Source organism: Pristis pectinata, chromosome 19 (genome assembly GCF_009764475.1).
Source record: "Pristis pectinata isolate sPriPec2 chromosome 19, sPriPec2.1.pri, whole genome shotgun sequence".
Lineage (NCBI taxonomy): Eukaryota > Metazoa > Chordata > Chondrichthyes > Rhinopristiformes > Pristidae > Pristis > Pristis pectinata.
Window position 1 is genome coordinate 18,858,002 of NC_067423.1, and position 19,851 is coordinate 18,877,852.

Consider the following 19,851-nt stretch of genomic DNA (forward strand, 5'->3'; position numbering starts at 1 on the left):
ATCTGCTGAGTATCTCCAGTATCTCCTGTTTATATTTCCAGATGTCCAGCAGCTTCAGTATTTTGATTTTGTAGACTATTATGGTCAATTCTTATGGTAGTAAGATTAGGTTCTTCTACTTTTGCTACCAGAACTCTATCCATCCTATTCTCTCCAACATTTCTGTATATAAACTGAGGTCCTATCCAGAATATTCGAGGGTCAATGTAAAGCACATAATTTCCCACAGAATAATGAGGAAAATTTTGATCCAACTCCAGCTCATGTTAAAGTGCAGACACAGGTGATAAATCAGTCCAAATAACAGGAACTGGAAGAACTCTCAGTGGAACACTTGTTAATGTGTGGGATAATTCCTTAAATAAATGGATGATCTATTCACGCGGAGATATTGCTCACATCCAGTCCAATGGTGGTTAGCAGGGCACTGTTCTCTTCCAGTTGGTGTCACTAGTTCAGTAAGAAAATAACAAAGTTCATTAATTGTCCTGTAGTGTATTGGACAGTACATGCTGCCCTCCTGATGAGGACCAGGTCTCTTCCTTCAGCTTCATATATCTGTTAACGGCAGATAAATGAGGTGTGGCTATTTTAATGGGGAGTTGACTGTGAGGATGGCAAAGATGTGCAGCTTAATGATGTTGCTGTTGTGTTCCAGTCTTGTAACCTTCTATCCCCCACCTACAGCCTCAATGCTTTACCTCTCACCAACTTACCTGACAAGGAGCCCCTTTCAGTTTGTGGATTTCCTCCTTGAACTGCCTGAGCTGTAACTCCAGCTGGCTGCGCTCCTGTTGGCTGTTCCTGTATCTCTCCTCTAGCGCTCTCAGCTCAGTGATTAATCCTTCACACTGGGCACACAACAGAAAGAATCTCCTGTTAGCGACACACAGCTTGTTGACATGGTATCAGACTTGTATGTGAGGCACTGGGTTCTGCACAAGACCTTAGAGAAACCCATCCTTATACAAATGCACCGGAATGATTAGACTGGGAATGGCCTGCAGGGAGCTTTGAACCTCCCCATCTGACCTCTGGGCTTTGTCCCAGCTTTGAATCTTTGACCTTGAATTATACATCCAGTAGAGCAGAGTGGAATTATGCAGTGCCAGTAATAGCTCTGTAAAACCTACATCTTTTCAAATGTGGTGAGAAGAAGAAAGAAGAATAGAACCAGCTGAGGTATATAGAGAAGTAATGTTGTATTGATAACCAGGAACCCATCACACAGACTATTTAGACATCCCACGGATTCTGTACACAAACTAATTCCACCCACAGATCTCATGTGCAAAGACTCACTGCTTTCACGGACTCTGCACAAGGACCTAACTCTTGTACACAAAGCCACTTCTCACCTGAACATAAATGCAGTACACAGATTCATTCCATAAACAGATGCTTAAGATATGGAGGCCAGTCCTCTCGCAGAGGCTTTACAAAGCAGCCAACAGCAAGAGCCAGTCAGCCAGCACTTTAACAATGAAACATTCCCATTCTGCTTCACAGTGAAGCAAGAAAAAAAATTAGCAGCAAGCTAAAGAAGAAAGGAAGGATTAGTAGGAACCATAAGCTTTATAATGGGAAACATTACAGAAGAAACATGGGTGGAAAGGCAAAGCACAGAGTCTGAGGATCAAAGACAGAAGAGAGAGACAAATAATTGAATCCATGGAGCTATTTAAACAGGGTGAGAACTTTTAGTTAAGAGGGAAGTAATGGCTGATTGGATCTTGATGTGGGTTAATACTTCTGGAGCAAAGTTTTAAATGAGATGAAATTTACATAAAACAAAATTACAGGAGTGAACTGGAATAGTTACATCAGGAGGTGACAAAGGCATCAAAGAGGATTCCTGTAGCAGATGCCCTGAGGCCTATCGGTAGAGATAATGGCAGAGATCAATGGAGAAGAGTTGACCTTCATCTTTCCAATGCTTAGTTGGAAGAAACAGCAGTTTTTCCAAGGATGAATAGCCAAGAGTCAGCCTGACAACACAGACAGAGAAGGAGTGAAGATGCAGAAGCGAAAATATCATTTGCATGCTCATGGAAACCAACCCCATGTCTTCAGATGTGGATGGAGTGGAAGGAAGGGAGGATGTACAGACATTATGATAACGAAATTGTGAGCTCCCCATGCTTGTTAAAGTGAACGGGGGTGCAGGAGCCTTAGACTGGAAATATTTTGTGGTGGAGAAAAGGACCTGAGGTTATCAGTGATTTTCAAGCTTTTCTTAAGAAGTGGCAAAGCTTGATGTAGGCATCCAGACTGGTGTTCAATGACTAAATCAGCCATGGACCAACAAAGTTAAAGTTTGCAAACACGAATGCTCTGCAGGGCTGATACAAATTGAGAGAGAGTTAGAAGGAGGTGGAGGACTGGAATAGTAAGGGATCCAAAGATATGACTGGAGACTTACTGATAACTATGAGTGGAATAGTAGAAAAGCAAAGGGAGAGAGCAAAGTTAATGGGTGGTCACAAATAGGGCTTTATATGATGGAAATTGAAACAATGAAAATAAATTATTAAAAGCAAATGAAGAAAGACTGGAATGATACCTTGGTATAATATTCAGCTGAGACTGGTGAATGAATGAGAGCCAAAAGGATTTTAAAGGAGGCATGGAAGAAGATGCAAAGCCGAAAGGAGAAAGTAACAGAATTAAAGGAAGAAACGAAAGTGTGTGTGTGTGTGACTAGCTTATAAGTACCACACACCTTCACAATGGGGATTTCACTAGGGCTAGTAATTAGAAGTCTAACAGGTGTGAAGGCTTCCATAAAGGACTGTCAGTCAGAGAGGATGATAATACAGTATCTATAATGTCACACAAGTAAGCTTAATGTGCTGGCAAAGTCAAGGGGGCACTGATGTGCAGGTCATGTTAGTGAGGTTAGGTTCCATTGGATGTGCTGGTGGGAAGGTCAGAGAGGAAGGAGGATAAGACAGTTAAAGGTTGCTGCTGATGACAAGGTAGGAATGGGTGCCTCTCCAGGCATGTCCAAGAATTCTGAGTGACCAGTGCCCCCAGAATTCTGGGTCCAGGCTCACACACCTCCCAATAGTCGAGTAGCATTTAATACCTAATTCTACTGCACTCCACTTATTTCAAGGTTAAAGTGCGTCTGAAAGTCCAATGGGGATATTTTGCTTTGTACATATAATTGGAGATAATTACTAATTGTTGCTTCTGAGTCCTATGTTGCAGTTACCTCATGTTGTACTGTCAGAGCTTTCTCTTCTGCCTGCAGCAGTCGATGTTTCAAATCCAATTCATCAAACTGTCCTCTCTCTTCTGGCTTCTGCAGGGCTCTAGGATCAAGCTCAAGGTTTTCTATCTTCTGGGTTGATATCACACTATCTCCCTTGCTTCCATCCTCAGGCCCTCTAACTAAGCATCCATCTTCAGGCTGCTCACGTGCAAAAGCCTGGCCGCTTGCAGCTATTTTATCAGACGATTTCTCCTGGCATTTCCATAGTTGTTCCTTCTGAGAGAGCTTTGGTTCCTCCTGACACTTTAGTCCTGCTTCTTTTAGTTCTTTGCCATTTGGTTTCCTGGGTGGGCTCTCAGACAATACCTCAGCCTCTGTACCCTGCTGCTGGCGATAGCTTTCAGACCCTAGAGAATCCACTTTAAATCCTTCAACCGATCTAAAAAGCAAACAGAAAAATGCGCTTCTCATTTACTCTTTGAAACCACGCAAGTTCTTTAAAAATGATCCATTTTCTAAATTGACTATGAATCTTTGAAGCCATAAAGACAATGGTTAATTAGGCATTAAAGCTCTTGTGGCACTGTCCCATCAAAGGCTCCCAGCCAAGATACAGTACAGGTTGGATACAGAGTAATGCTCCCTCTACACTGTCCCGTCAAACATCCATAAATCAGGTACAGCATGGATTAGAAACATAGCCAAACTCCCTTAATACTTACCCTAAAGATTTCCAGGATAGATCTAGCACAGATTACATTAAGAATAAAGTTCCCTCTACACTGTTTCATCAAACATTTCAAGGGGAGGTGCAGCACTGAGTAAGTGCAGAGTAAAGGTCCCTCTACACTGTCCCATCAAACACACTAAGCTAGATAAAATTAAGTGTAAAAATACTACTACACTATCCCATCAAATAGTCTGTGCAGTTGGATACAGAGTAAAGCTCACCCTACAGTGTCCCAAACACTCCCACTAGAGATACAGAACAAGTCAGAGTGAAAGTTCCTTTACACAAGCCCAGCAAACATTTCCAGTTAGAAACAGAGTAAAGCATCCTGTAAACAGTGAGTGTATGAGTGACTCTGAGTATATGAGTGTGAGACTGTGCAAGTGAGTGCAAGAGTGTAGCTGCAAAATTCAGGGTCATATTCCCTGTTGTTGGCTATTGCGGCTATAAATTGATTCAAGCATGGTGATCAAAATGTGCAAGCATTTTTGTAGCATACACTGCACCATGAGACGTATTAGCAAGGACATTAGTACTTGTGACACTAATGCCCAGTAGCAGTAAACAATGTCAGCAGATGACAATAGCAATCAGTATGCAACACCGATTTGACACCAGCTCCACTACACTGGAGTTCAATGCTCCATTTCTCTTAACCTTGTATAGCTGAACATGCATTCAGCAGCAGGAAGAAACCTCCACCAGCACTAATAGAAGGAATCAACAACTTGTAGGTTAATGGTTGACTAATTTCTACTGGCTGTTAGAATTCACAAGGTTTGGTAAAGTCTCAAGGGAGTGGTTTGCCATTTGCTGAAGAGCTTTCCCCTGATGTCAAGGCTTCTGGGCAAATCGTTGCTCCCAGCCACGGGTGTTTTGATGGATATTCTCCTTGGAGCATAACATAATGGAGAGCACAAGCAGAGAGTACTCAGAGCATAACAAAGTGGGCGGAACAGAAGGGGAAGAGGGAATAGGGCTCTCAGTAAGAGACTACATTCATCCAGAGTTTTCAGGGACCAATTCTCCAACCTGAATTATAGCGAGGAACAATGTATGAGAAGTAGGTACCAGTAAGGATGTCCTTGTTGAAATATGTCTAGCTCCAGTAACAACTGTAATCTCAGAGTCTGATGAGGACAGCTGATCCACTGGCTGTCAAGGTGATTGTGGCCATGAACTTTTATGCTTTGGGCTGCTTCCGGGCTGGAACTGGGGATAGTTGCAACATCTTGAAATGTGATCTATAATTTTCCAACTGGACCGAGTATATTTCATTCTCTCTCACAAGGAAGTTATGACCCAAATGGCATAATGAAGATTATAGATTTCCCCATGGTATAATATGCACATCAGTTTACAGATATTAATGCCAAGTTGGAGTATTACACTCCTTCAGTATCCACGTGTTGTGTGACCATACATTCCGCATAATACTGGTCAATGCTCAATATCCATGGTGCCTTCAAACTGAAGCAATCCAAATGGCATCTGCTTTTGAGCCACAATGATAAAACCAAAAGGTGGCTTCTAATGACCAAGACTAGCTGCTGAAGAAATGGCCATATTATACTTGGGCAACATGCTGACAATAAACGTCATTCTGCCACACAAAACATAATTGAGCAGACCATATCTATGCTCACACAGTGATCTTGCTGCCTGGACAATTTTAGATGAGTTCTGCAGAGCTCAGAGGGGAAGCTGTCAAGATCCATTATGCTCCAAAAAATCTCACAGAACCTCAACAACATGAGGACTCAGCCATTCCCATCAAATATACAGTAAGCAGCTATGGAGCAGAAGGAGGAAGAAATGGAAGAAGAAGTGAAGGAAGAAAAGGAAGGTAATGAAAAGCAAAGGAAACAGCCTATAATCCTCTCTGGCCCAGCTGCCCATGACCAATTCTTCTGACTGTGCTACACCGATTTACCATTTACTGACAGTTCCTACCTTATCCTCTATTGTTGACCATCAAGGTGTCAGCTTGACCATAATGCCAAAAGAGAAACCATCTCAAAGTAAATGTTTCATACATTCAAGTTATGCCAAGCACCATTCAAATGCCAATTAATGTGCATCCATCCAGTTGCTGTATTCTCAGGTGGCTGATGAGACCAAAGTGGAACCCCTGAGTTTCCAGAGTCGGGAGTTGGAGCCAGATTTGGAGTGGGAGCTTTGAAAAGAGGCGAGTCTCTGTGCGTGTGCTTGTGAGTTTCACCTTGCAAGAGTCTAAGAGAGGCTCATTTGCAAATTGTTAATAGTTGACTGGCTAATTAACAGCAGAGAATAAAAGGAATGTAGGTATAAGCGGAGCAGCCATTGTTGGAGTGGACCAGGGTTACAGTGGAGCACTTTGGCTCCAGGGGCTTCGCCGAGAGGAGGCGGAGGCTAAGATAAGTCTCTGGTAAGTTTCTTTCTTTCTTCCTTTGACTTTTCCTTTAGTGTCAGGCTAGAGTAGTTAGAATGGCTCCAGGGTCAGTGGTGTGTTCATTTTGTGAGATGTGGGAGTTCTGGGAGACCTCCAGTCTCCCTGATAGCTAAATCTGCACGAGGTGCATCCAGCTGTGGCTTCTTACAGACCGTGTTAGGGAACTGGAGCTGCAGCTGGATGACCTTCAGCTCCTAAGGGAGAATGAGGAGTTCATAGATAGGAGCTACTGGGAGGCAATCACTCCTAAGCTGCAGGAGGCAGGTAGCTGGGTGACTGTCAGGAGAAGGAAGAATAGGCAGGTAGTGCAGAGTACCCCTGTGGCCGTTCCCCTCAAAAACAGGTATACTGCTTTGGATACTGTTGGGGGGGACGACCTACCAGGGGAAAGCTGCAGCGACCAGGTCTCTGGCACTGAGCATGGTTGTGTGGTGCAGAATGGAAGAGTGGTAGTGATAGGGGATTCAACAGTAAGGGGGGCAGACAGGAGATTCTGTGGACATGAAAGAGACTCCCAGATGGCATGTTGCCTCCCGGGTGCCAGGGTCAGGGACATCTTGGATCAGGTCCACAGCATTTTGAAGAGGGAGGGCGAACTGCCAGAAGTCGTGGTACACATTGGTACCAATGACATAGGTAGTAGGAGAAGAGATGAAGTCCTGAAGAGGGAATATAGGGAGCTAGGTAGAAAGCTGAAAAGCAGGACCTCAAGGGTAGTAATCTCTGGATTGCTGCCTGTGCCACACACCAGTGAGGTTAAGAACAGATTGATTTGGCAGATGAACGCATGGCTGAGGAGTTGGTGCAGGGGGCAGAGTTTCAGATTTGTGAATCACTGGGATCTCTTCTGGGGAAGGTACGACCTGTACAAAAGGGACAGGTTACACCTGAAATGGAGGGGGACCAATATTCTTGAAGGCAGGTTTGCTAGAACTGTTGGGGAGGGTTTAAACTAGTTTGGCAGGGGGATGGGAACCAGAGTGTAGGTCAGAGGTTGGTGCATTTAGTGTACAAGTAGATGCAGCGTGTAGAAAGACTGTGAAGAAGCATAGAAGTTGAAAGGGAAAAATTGCAGTCAGTCGGATGGACTGAAGTGTGTCTACTTTAATGTGAGAAGTAAAATGAACAAGGGTGATAACTTAAGAGCATGGGTAAGTACATGGAACTATGAAGTGGTGGCCATTACAGAAACTTGGCTGTCACAAGGGCAGGAATGGCTGCTGGATAATCCGGGGTTTAGATGTTTCAAAAGGGACAGGGACAGAGGGAAAAGAGGTGGGGGAATGGCTTTGCTGATCAGGGACAGTGTCACAGCTGTAGAAAAGGAGGACATCCTGGAAGGATCGTCCACTGAGTCAGTGTGGGTGGAAGTCAGAAACAGGAAGGGAGCAATCACTCTATTGGGAGTACTCTACAGACCCCAATAGCATAAGAGACTGAGGAGCAGATCAGGAGGCAGATTTTGGAAAGGTGCAAAAATAACAGGGTTATTGTCATGGGTGATTTCAACTTCCGTAATAGTGATTGGCACCTCCTTAGTGTAAAGGGGATAGATGGGGCAGAGTTTGTTTGGAGTGTCCAGGAAGTATTCCTGACACAGTATGTGGACAGGCCAACTAGAGGAGAGGCCATACTGGACCTGGTACTAGGCAATGAGCCTAATCAGGTTTCAGATCACTTGGTGGGAGAGCATTTTGGAGACAGTGACCATAACTCCTTGACCTTTACCATAGCCTTGGAGAGGGATAGGAGCAGACGATATGGGAAAGCATTTAATTGGGGGAGGAGGAATTATGATGCTATTAGGCAGGAACTTGGAAGCGTAAACTGGGAACAGATCTTCTAGAGGAAGTGCACAACAGAAATGTGGAGGTTGTTTAGGGTCTACTTGCATGGGGTTCTGGATAGGTTTGTCCCACTGAGGCAGGGTAAGGATGGTAGAGTGAAGGAACCATGGTTGACAAGAGAATGAAAATATCTTGTCAAGAGGAAGAAAGAAGCTTACCTGAGGATTACAAAGCAAGGATCAGACAGGGCTCTTGAGAGTTACAAGGTCGCAGGAGGGAGCTTAAGAATGGACTTGGGAGAGCTGGAAGGCCTTGGCGAGTAGGATTAAGGAAAACCCCAAGGCATTCTACATGTACGGGAAGAATAGGAGGATGACTAGAGTGAGGGTAGGACCAATCAGGGATAAGAGAGGAAACATGTGCCTGAAGTCAGAAGAGGTAGGGGAGGTCCTTAATGAATACTTTGCTTCAGTATTCACCAATGAGAGAGACTTTGGCATTTGTGAGGATGGCGTACAACATGTGATACACTAGGGCATGTCGATGTGAGGAAAGGGGATGTGCTGGAACTTTTGAAAAACATTAGGATAGATAAGTCACCGGGGCCGGATGGGATATATCCAAGGTTATTTTGGGAAGCGAGGGGAGAGATTGCTGCACCTTTGGCGATGATCTTTGCATCCTCACTGGCCACAGGAGAAGTGCCAGATGATTGGAGGGTGGCAGATCTTGTTCCTTTGTTTAAGAAAGGGAGTAGGGATAACCCTGGGAATTACAGACCAGCAAGTCTTACTTCAGTGGTGTGCAAATTACTGGAGAAGATTCTTAGAGACAGGATTTATGGGACCTGGTACTAGGCAATGAGCTTGATCAGGTTTCAATGACCCTGCAATCAGGTTGCAATGAGCCTGATCAGAGAAGCATAGGCTGATTTGGGACAGCCAGCATGGCTTTGAGGGGCAGGTCATGCCTCACAAGCCTGACTGAATTCTTTGAGGATGTGACAAAGCACATTGATGGAAGTAGAGCAGTGGACGTGACGTACATAGATTTTAGTAAGGCATTTGATAAGGTTCCTCATGGAAGGCTCACTCAGAAAGTCAGGAGGCACGAGATCCAGGGAAATTTGGCTGTGTGGATTCAGAATTGGCTGGCCCATAGAAGACAAAGGGTGGTGGTAGATGGAGCATATTCTGCCTGGAAGTCTGTGATCAGTGGTGTTCCACAGGGATCTGTTCTGGGACCCCTGCTCTTTGTGATTTTTATAAATGACTTGGATGAGGATGTGGAAGGGTGGGTTAGTAAGTTTGCTGATGACATAAAGGTTGGTGGTGTTGTGGATAGTGTAGGAGGTTGCTGTAGATTACAACAGGACATTGATAGGATGCAGAGCTGGGCTGGGAAATGGCAGATGGAGTTCAACCCAAAAAAGTGTGAAGTGACACACTTTGGAAGATCGAATTTGAAGGCAGAATATAAGGTTAATGGCAGGACTCTTAGCAGTGTGGAAGAACAGAGGGATCTTGGGGTCCACGTCCATAGATCCCTCAAGGTTGCTGCGCAGGTCGATAGGGTTGTTAAGAAGGGGTATGGTGCGTTGGCCTTCACTAGTCGGGGTATTGAGTTCAAAAGCTGCCAGGTAGGAACTCTGGTTAGACCATACTTGGAGTACTGTGTTCAGTTCTGGCTGCCTCATTATAGGAAGGACATGGAAGCTTTAGCGAGGGTGCAGAGGAGATTTACCAGGATGCTGCCTGGATTGGAGAGCATGTCTTATGAGGATAGGTTGAGCGAGCTAGGGCTTTTCTCTTTGGAGAGAAGGAGGATGAGAGGTGATTTGATGGAGGTGTACAAGATGATAAGAGGCATAGATCAAGTGGACAGTCAGAGACTTTTTCCCAGGACGAAAATGGCTCACACAAGGGGGCATAAGTTTAAGGTAATTGAAGGAAGGTATAGTAAGTTTTTTTTTACACAGTGAGTGGTGGGTGCATGGAGCGCACTGCCAGCAGAGATGGTGGAGGGAGATATATTAGGGACATCTAAGAAAATCTTAGATAGCCACATGAATGATCGAGAAAATGGAGGGCTATGTGGGAGGGAAGGGTTAGATAGATCTTAGAGCAGGATAAAACGTCGGCACAACATCATGGGCCGAAGGGTCTGTACTGTGCTGTAATGTTCTATGTTCTATGTTCTACGTACATACTCTGCCACATATGGGGCGGAAGTTGTTTGGGGAGTGGGTGGATAGTTTGGAAGGTGATGCACCCCTTCTGCCATTTACACTGGGCTCTGCATATTCCCAATTCAAGGTTCTTAGTGCGAACCTAAATTCTCCTTCTCCATCTTGACCAGTCATAGGCCAGGGATTCCCAAGAGTTGATACAAACGTTTCACTTCTTAGTTTTTGCACTTTTTAGACACCCAAATTAGTAATGGTCATCTGCATTCTACTGAGAGTGACCTTAGTTTGGAGTGAATAATGTCCCAGAAGTCCTGGAGATCTGCTCCATTCTGGTGGGATGCTTGATGGAGGTGAGGGGCGGCAATGCATCAAGAAACATAAAAAGTGTGTTAGGGTAGCACTAGACAGTGCTCCTCCAAAGACTGGTGAAAACCTGTTGACTTACAGTAGAGAAGATTGCAGGTGGCATTGAAATTTGATCTCAAGTGCCTCTGGACCTAGAAGCTTTGAACTGCTCCTTCTCAGCATGAACAGCGGTAGTCAGGGTTGGTTGGTTGGCTGATACTTAATAGAGTGGATACTGGCAGAATGGGATCTTAAAAACTATCAACCTGGTAGAGGATATCCTATTCCTGCTGCATGGAGCTACTGCTACCATCTCTGTCAGTGCCCCAGCAATCAGCAATCTGTTAGAGGACAGGTTGCTATATTTCGGTGACACCCCATTAGCCCATTTCAACACCGGTATTAACAACAATAACTGTAGCAATCTCAGCTTGCATGACAGAAATCAACACTTCCATTGCAGTAGCAAGATATTGGGTGACTTCTTGTGTGTGCTGACATCATTCCTGCTCTTCACCTCCTCCACTCTGGTGTAATGCTGGAAAACTGTGGAGCCCAGAGAAACAAAGGACTGCAGATGCTGGAATCTAGATGAAAAACACGATGATGCTGAAGGACAGTCCTGAAGAAGGGTCCTGACCCAAAACGTTGACCGCCTGCTTTTCTCCACGGATGCTGCCTGACCTGCTGAGTTCCTCCAGCATCATCGTGTTTTACAACTATGGAGCCCAGCCTTCCTATTACTGCCACAAGGTTTTGGCAAGTTCACCTTCTGGAGCCACAATGTACCTCCCATTTAGGAGGTGCAAGCTCATTTAGGCAATTTCAGTTAGTTTTAACTTGTGCTTGCACTCATAACATTAGGTCCCTTTTCAGTGCCAAGACAATTGATGGCATATCTTGTCATAGCTTGGGATCAAAACCATTATAATGAGCAGGCAGTATGAGGGCTGTCAGGAGAAGATCAAACCAAGCTGGGTAAATCACTCATTGCAATCCACTTTCCGATTCTCAAGGACTATCTAATTTATCTTCCTGTGTGTTAGTGAGTGTGTGTGGGAGTGAGAAAATGAACCAATGTGTATCTGTGAGAAGGTCTATGAAGTGAACGTCCATGTGTGTGAATTTGAATTTGTGTGTGTGTGTGTGTGTGTGTGTGTGTGTGTGTGTGTGTGTGTGTGTGTGTGTGTGTGTGTGTGAGAGAGAGAGAAAGAATAAGTGAGTGCTTGTGGAAGCGAATGAGTGTAAGCATGTGTGAGATTTAGTTCCTAAACGTATGAATGAGTGTGCAAGAAGTTGTGTATGAGTGTTAGAGTGTGAAATGTGAAGTGTAGAGGGTAATTTTTTATTCTTTCTTTGAAGAATCTGAGGGTGTATTAGCTAGTGCTTGAGTGGCTGTACATGTTTGTGTAAACTTGAGTGTGTACATACTGTATATATGACTGAGCCTGAGTAAACAGTGGACATGAGTATGTGAGTGAATGGAAGAGCATGAATGAATATAATTGTGAATTTGTGTGCAATAAGTGTGTATTTTGTAGAGTAAAATTGAGCGTGTTGTGTGTGAATGAATGAATGTGAGTACACATGCGTGAATACATGTTCATTTATGTGTATGAGTGAAAGTGCAAGCCTGTACAGAAGTACACATTTCACACTGGAGCTCTCCTACCTGTGGCTCTGCCGTTCCATTTGCTGCAGTCTTTCCCTCAGCTGTTTATTATCATTCTGCAGAACTCGACACTCTTGAGCCAGATTTCGACACTCGACCTGCAGGCACTGTACTGCACCTGTTATACACACAGCTTAAATAGTAACACAAACATGCAAGGAGATAATAACTTCTGGTCAAGCATTCCATACCCTAAAAAACCCTGCTTAGAAAAACATTCTTCTAACTTCTCTCTTCATTCTTATGGTGATGGTCTTACACTGAAATCCAAGGGGTCATGACAGAAGACATTTAACCAGACAAGTCTGTTCAGGCATTTAACCATCCCACACCAAACCACATATATACAACCTGTGCATATCTTCCATCAGTCCTTTGCACTTCCCCCACCATTCCAATCTAATTGAAAACATCCCCTCCCTTCACAGTCCAACTTGCTTTTAATTCTATTTTCAGGACATGTTGTTAAATATTTCTCTTTTTGATTGCTTTTTAAATTTCTTTTCTCAGCTTGTCTTATCCTCTTCCTCCTACTGCCTTATTCTGTTTTTCTTTTTAAATCTAGTCCTACACATAGTTGATAATTCTAATTGACTTCCAATTGTTTTACCCACAGCATACTAAAATTAATTGTAGTTTCCTTTTTTAATGGAACGTACTTATTAACATAGAGTCATAGTCTGATAACCTCAGACAAAGAGCATTTAGCCCATCATGGCTCTGTCTGCTCTGTGAAAGAGCCACCCAGTTAGTCCCACTTTCCCCATGCCATATAATTATTTTAATTAATTTCCTTACTGAAAGAAACCATTAAATCTATTTTTGTCACCTTTTCAGGCTGTGCATTCCCAATCACAACAACTTACCCTGTCCAAAATGGTTTCCTCTTGTTGTCCCTGGCACTTCTGCCAATCACCTTAAATCTGTAACAGGCCTTTGATCGTGTAAACAACTTTTCTCTATCAACGCTATCAAAGCAACTAGTAATTTTTGAATGTCTCTGTGAAATATCCTCTTAAATTTTCAGCTCTCTGAAGAGCAAACCTAGCTCCTCATGACCCTCTGTATAACTGAAGTCCCTCATCCCTGGTACCACTGAAGCAAATGAATCATTTTTGCGCCCCCTCCATCCTCAAGAAGCTACCTGAATTGAACAATATGCCCATGTCCAATTATATAAACATATTGTGTGTTACAATGATTTAGCATAGACTCTTTGCATTAGTTGACTACTTTTCTGCTAACGTAGCTAAGGATTCCCTGGCCTAGAAATTACTCTTCAGCATTAAAACAATGATGCAGGTCAGTCTCGTGCTGTTTGTGAAAGTGACATGAAGACTGAGAATTTTAATTGCCAGGTTCAACCATGCTGAAACTGACTCTGACTTTGGTAGTTCCTACTGACATGTTGTAAGTTCTCACGGTTATCAAAATGTAGCCAGCAGGTGTGATCTGTGCAACCAGCTTTTAAAGTGATATGCCACAATCCAAGCAACACTCAACACTCTTTCAGCTACTGAATGCAATGATGGAAGGAGGTGAGAGAGTGCTTTTACAGGATCAGAAGGATCTGGACAAGCTGATAAAGAACACCGCCCTTTTTGCATGGGAGCCAGGGGATCACCTAGTACTAGTCAGGTGTTTCCAGCAGATTTATGGCAGAAAAAAGGGTTTAGGGAGAACAAGAGTCCAGCTGAACAACAAAGGAACAATTTTCCCTGCAAGAGCTATGATTGATTTCTGGGTTGAAGGGATTAGCCTGTGAGAAGTGATTAAACAGGAGGGATCTATACTAAATGGTTTGGAAAAATGAGAAGCAATCTCATTGAAATACTGTATATAAGATCGTTATTTTGACAGAGTAGGTGCTGCTTATCTGTTTCCTCTGGCCAAAGACTGTAGAACAAGCGGGCCTTGTCTAAGGGCAGGCACAGTAGTGTAGCAGTTAGCATAACGCTTTATAGCACCAGTGACCCGGGTTCAATTCCGGCCACTGTCTGTAAGGAGTTTGTATGTTCTCCCCGTGTCTGTGTGGGTTTCCTCCGGGTGCTCCCACATTCCAAAGATGTACAGGTTAGGAAGTTGTGGGCATGCTATGTTGGCGCTGGAAGCATGGCGACACTTGCGGGCTGCCCCCAGAACATTCGCAGTAACACAAAAAGATGCATTTCACTGTGTGTTTCGATGTACATGTGACTAATAAAGATATCTTATCTTATGAAGGGATTAGATAAGAAGAGTTTTTTTTCCCTCTGAGGCTTTTGAATCTTTTGGAATTCTCTGCCCTAGAGAACTATGGATACTTAGTGGTTGAGTATATTCATGGCTAAATCTGTTAGACTCCAAAGGGATTGGAATTGGATGAAAAGTGGACTTCGGGTAAAGGATCAGGCATAATCATATTGGATGGCAGAGAGCTGAGATACCTTAAGGCCTGTACCTAGTCCTGTTCTTAACTTCTTCAGCTGTTGCTCCGTATTCCGGTAGATTAATATCCCTTTCCACCTCTCAGCACATCAGCATATCCTTGTACTTTTAAAGTCTGCCAAAACTGTCCTAGTCTTCCAGTTTTTGTACAAAAAATTTCCCTTTCCGTTTGGATTTTAAACCCTGTGATGTGGTCACTGTCCTAATCTAGTTCATCTACAAGATCCATTTTATTACTCATAACCAGATCTAGTAACATATCTGTTCCTGTGGGCTGGCCAACACATTGCTAGAGGGAGCGGACCTTTACATTATTTAGTAATTCCATTCCCATTTCTTTACAAACTTGTTTTCTCCCGGTGGGCACGGATAATTAAACATTTCCAAGAACAATAATTTTATTATTCTTACTCATCTTTCTAATTGCATGGATTCCTCTTATTTTCAGTAAGTTGGAGAAGGTTGTCAATGCCACTATTGTAACAAGATGTTTTTAAGCTTTGCATTGATATTGACTCTGCATCATTTCCATGTTTATTCCAACCCTTTCTCTCTGTTACTCTGTTACATTAGCACAATTTTTTCTCTTTGCTTTCCTCCTGAAATATATTGACTGAATTGTCCCAATAGAGTGTGCTCATCTGGGTTTTTCCCCAGCACCCCATTGCCAACCATTCCATGCTCTTCCTATTTCTGTATTAATGTTCTATAGATGGTTGGGTCTGATTCTCCTGGGCCTCCCAATTCTGGAGTCAAATGTAAAGGCATAGCAAGGTCTCAGAAGTGACTTGGCTTCAGCTAGCATACTCCTGAGACACTGCCCTGGAAATCCCGACAACCCTTGACAGGTGGGGCATGTAGTCTCTCCCTCCGTCAAAGTTTATAAGATATTGTAAGAATTTTAAATGTCTCTATTATTTCAAATATAAAATATAAAAGCAAAAGAATGAAAGTATATTCAATTACTATAAAATATCAATCAATAAAACAATAAAATAATTTAACCTAAGTTTAACATAAATAATTGCACGGGGACTTTGATCCTACACTAGGTCTGGCTGGTGTGAGATTGCAGAAGCAGATCCCCCACAGAGCTTGGCAGTGGAGTGTAGTGACAGATCTGCTGGTTTCTATCACTTGGCTCTCGCAGGTCTAATGGTGGGGCTGCATTAAGTCTGTGCTTTACTGACCCATAAGCAGTCGAGCCCTGGTACTTTCCTCGAACAACTGGCTAGAACCAGCTCTATTCACCCCATCATATCTTAACATGCTCATTTTGCCTTCCTATCTTACTTGTACTGGATAGCTGTTAAAATGATACAGTGCAAAAGGGAGGTCATTTGGCCCACCAGGCCTGTACCAGAGCTTTGGCAAAGGACAATATCCATTGTGTTAGTCTCACTTTTCTGCTCTCTGTTCCTACACCAACTTCATTTTCCCATTTCACTAGTTTTTCTTTGCTCTCCTGAAGTCATTTGATGCTATTCCTTCAGTTCCCCTAATATATTTTCCATAGTTCAATCGCTCCCATTGGTCCCAGAACCGGTGCTGAAGTCTAAGAGTAAAATCACTCTTCTGGACATCTCTTCTTTCACTAGGCAGTGTTCTTTCTCATTCATACACAAGGTTTGCAAAGTAATGCTAAGATTCCCACCCATAAAGTCCAACATCTAAACTCATCCTGAAGTACTTTGGACCTTTCCTTATACCAGTAACTGACCCCACATGAAACAAGGTAACTAGTACCACATGAACACCAACCACAATCCCACATGTTCCACTTACCAGCACACATTTACCCACCATGCCATTCTATATGGAACCCCCTCTCCATTAAGTGGCCCCGCTGATTGGAACCCATACCATCCTTCACTTGGTTCATACCCTGGAGCTGGGTCACCTCCTCGGAATTTTTCTTCTGCTGACTGTCACTTTTCATCTGTATCTCTGCTCGCAGTGTGGTGATCTCCAGTTCATACTCCACTGTTGTCCGCTGAAGGTGTTCCAGCTCTGCTCGAATGCGACATAGCTCCTCCTGCAAGGTGGCAATCTCATTTTCCCGCTCTCCTGCTGCCTCTTCAGCTGCCTGACGAAGGTTCACGATCTCCTCCTGTGCAGAGTGAAGTTCCTCATGCGCTTCCATCAGCTCACTCTCCTTCTCTTCCTCCAAGCTGTCAATCTCCTCCTGAACAGACCGGAGCTGTACTGAATGGAACAAAGGAGATATCTACAAGTATTGTCATTGAGTCTGCTGTCTTGGTTAAAGGAACAGAATTGAATTTGGGCATTTAAGCCAATCCCTCCACCTCCCTCCCCCCCCCCCCCCCCCCCCCCATATGGTGGGCATAATGCCATTCTAACCAATGAAGCTTAAACTCATCCAGAGAAGGAGCATGTTGCCGATTAGGATAGAGCCAAAACTACTAGAAAAATACAAATGACATAAGAAATTGAAGTAGATGAAGGCCATTTGGCCCTTCAAGCTTGCTCCATCATTCATCAAGGTCATGGCTGAACTTCTACCCCAGTGCCATTTTCCTGCATCATTTCCACATCCATTGATTCAGAATGTTCAGAAATCTATCACTCTCTGTTTTGAATGAACTCAATAAGTGAGCCTCCACACCTCTCTAGAGCAGAGGATTCCAAAAAGTCATCAGCCTCTGAGTGAAGAACTTATGAGGACAAAGTTCTTCACTCACTTCCAAATAGCCCAAAACTTTACTCTGAGACTGTGATCCTGGTTCTAGAATCCTCAGCCATCCTCGTGCAGCACCCTGCCATCCCTGTAAAAAAACATTGAATAATAATCATGGAGAATTTCACCTACCTTAATAGTGATTGGACCAAATATGCAGATAAAAGAATAAGGAAGTTCAGTTCTAATCCAATTTATATAAGGTGCAACAAAAAAAAAATCAGTTTGAGATCCAATGATGGGGAAAGCAGCAGAAAATAAGAGAAGTAAAAGTGAGCAAACATCTTGCCAATAATGCCATATAATGATCTTCAAGATGGTAATCAAGGAAAATGTAGATATGAGAAAAAACAAGTGTAAAGATTGGAGAGAAGTTGATTTTGAGGACTGAAAATTGAACTTGGGAAGATGAAACAGGAGACAATATTGACAAACGACAGGAAATTTTTAAAATAGTGTTCAATACTGTATGGTTAAAATGTGTTCAATAAAAGAAAAGAACAAACAGAATAATCATGAGACTCATGGATGAGTAAACCTAGGGGAACAACTTAGGGAAAGGAATGAGAAATACATTAAGTACATAGGCAGCAAAGGGTCCGTGATAAGAGAGAATATGAAGCAATTAGCAGAAAAGTAAAAAAGAAAACTAATAAGGCAAAACAAGAACTATGAAACTAAATTATCAATGAACATTAAAAAAAAGTAAAATAATTTACAGACACATTGACTAACAGAAAGGCTAGGATGTGATTAAGATTAATAAGGAATACATTGGACAAGATTACAGGTAACATCAGGGAAAAGGCAAAAACATTAAATTATCATTTTGTTTTGGAGATAGAACTGATGCCTATGACGTACGATGATCGGATGATTAATCAGCCAAGTGCACTTAAAATGGAGTGGCAGCAATGGTGCAACTAGCAGGGTTGCTGCCTCATGGTTCCAGTAATCTGAGTTCATTCTTGACCTCCAATGTTGCCTGTGTGGAGATTGCACATACTCCCTGTGACTGCATGGGTTTTCACTGAGGGCTTTGGTTTCCACCCAAATGCCAAAGACATGAGAGTTGGTAGGTTAATTGTCCACTATACATTGCCCATAGTGTTTGGGGGGCGGGGGTGGGGGGTTCATAGAGTTGATTGGAATTTGGGGTGAATAGGATTCAGGGAAAATTAGAGAGGGATGTGATCGCTCTGTAAGACAGCATCAACTTGATGGGTTGAATGGTCTCCCATGTCATAAAGAAATATGAAATAATGGGAAAAAAGGGTACATTAAATAAACTAATCAGGCTTGAAAAGGATACACCTATACATATTTAATAATTCATTGAAGAAAGGAGGAGTGCCAGAAGATTAGTGGATAGCTACCATAATACCTATATTTAAGAAGTGGGATTGACCATGTCCAGGGAATTATGGTCCAATCAACATAACATCAGTGGTAGGATAAGTAGTGGAATTCCTGTTAACTGGGAAAACAGAAAAATCAGCCAAGTGCACTTAAAATGGAGTGGCACAATGTTCATCATATGTCATAGGCATCAGTTCTATCTCCAAAACAAAATAATAATTTAATGTTTTTGCCTTTTCCCTGTTGTTACCTGTAATCTTGTCCAATGTATTCCTTATTAGTCTTACTCATATCCTAGCCTTTCTGTTAGTCAATGTGTCTGTAAATTATTTTACTTTTTTTATGTTGATAATTTAGTTTCATAGTTCTTGTTTTGCCTTATTAATTTCCTTCTTTCCTCTTCAGCTAATTGCTTCATATTCTCTCTTATCACTGACCCTTTGCTGTTTATGTACTTAATGTATTTCTCATTCCTTTCCCTGTTCCCCTAGGTGTTTACTTATTCACAAGTCTCATGAGTATTCAATTTGTTCTTTTCTTTTATTGAAACAAAAAAATATATAATAATGAACAGTCAGCATTGATTTCATGGAGACCATCAATATTAATTAGTGCCAAAAAATGCAATAAGAAATTTAGAAGTAACTTCTTTACCAAAGAATGGTGAGAACATCAAATCACTACCATAGGGAGTGATTGACACAAATAGCATATTTGCATTTAAGAGAAGGCTTAACAACAAAGGAGAATGGATTAAAGGACTACTCAAATAAATTTGGATGAAAAAAGGTGGGAGGCTCAAGTGGAGCTTAAATGGACTGGTTGAGTCAAACTGCTTGAGCCTTTGCTTTATATTCCATGCAACCCCGTGTACTCAGTTAGCCTTTAGAACTGTGGGATATCAAGGCTGTGAATGCGCTACAAGAATGGAAGTCTTGCTTGAGGGATATCATTGAAAAGTTGGGAAGATATGCTAAACCTGTATTAAATCTTGTTT

The 19,851-nt window shown here is 42.7% G+C and overlaps 1 protein-coding gene across 3 annotated transcripts in view; it reads right to left on the minus strand.

The window, feature by feature from the left end:
- The window catches only part of LOC127580315 (uncharacterized), a 93,610-nt gene that overhangs the window by 8,094 nt on the left and 65,665 nt on the right, over positions 1 to 19,851 (minus strand). For all 3 annotated transcript variants that reach the window (XM_052033610.1, XM_052033611.1, XM_052033612.1), the window contains 4 exons: positions 16,682 to 17,002; positions 12,371 to 12,488; positions 3,218 to 3,656; positions 717 to 851 (listed from right to left, as the gene is read on the minus strand). In XM_052033610.1, coding sequence (XP_051889570.1) covers positions 717 to 851; positions 3,218 to 3,656; positions 12,371 to 12,488; positions 16,682 to 17,002 — 1,013 coding nt within the window. The remainder of the gene's footprint in view (positions 1 to 716; positions 852 to 3,217; positions 3,657 to 12,370; positions 12,489 to 16,681; positions 17,003 to 19,851) is intronic.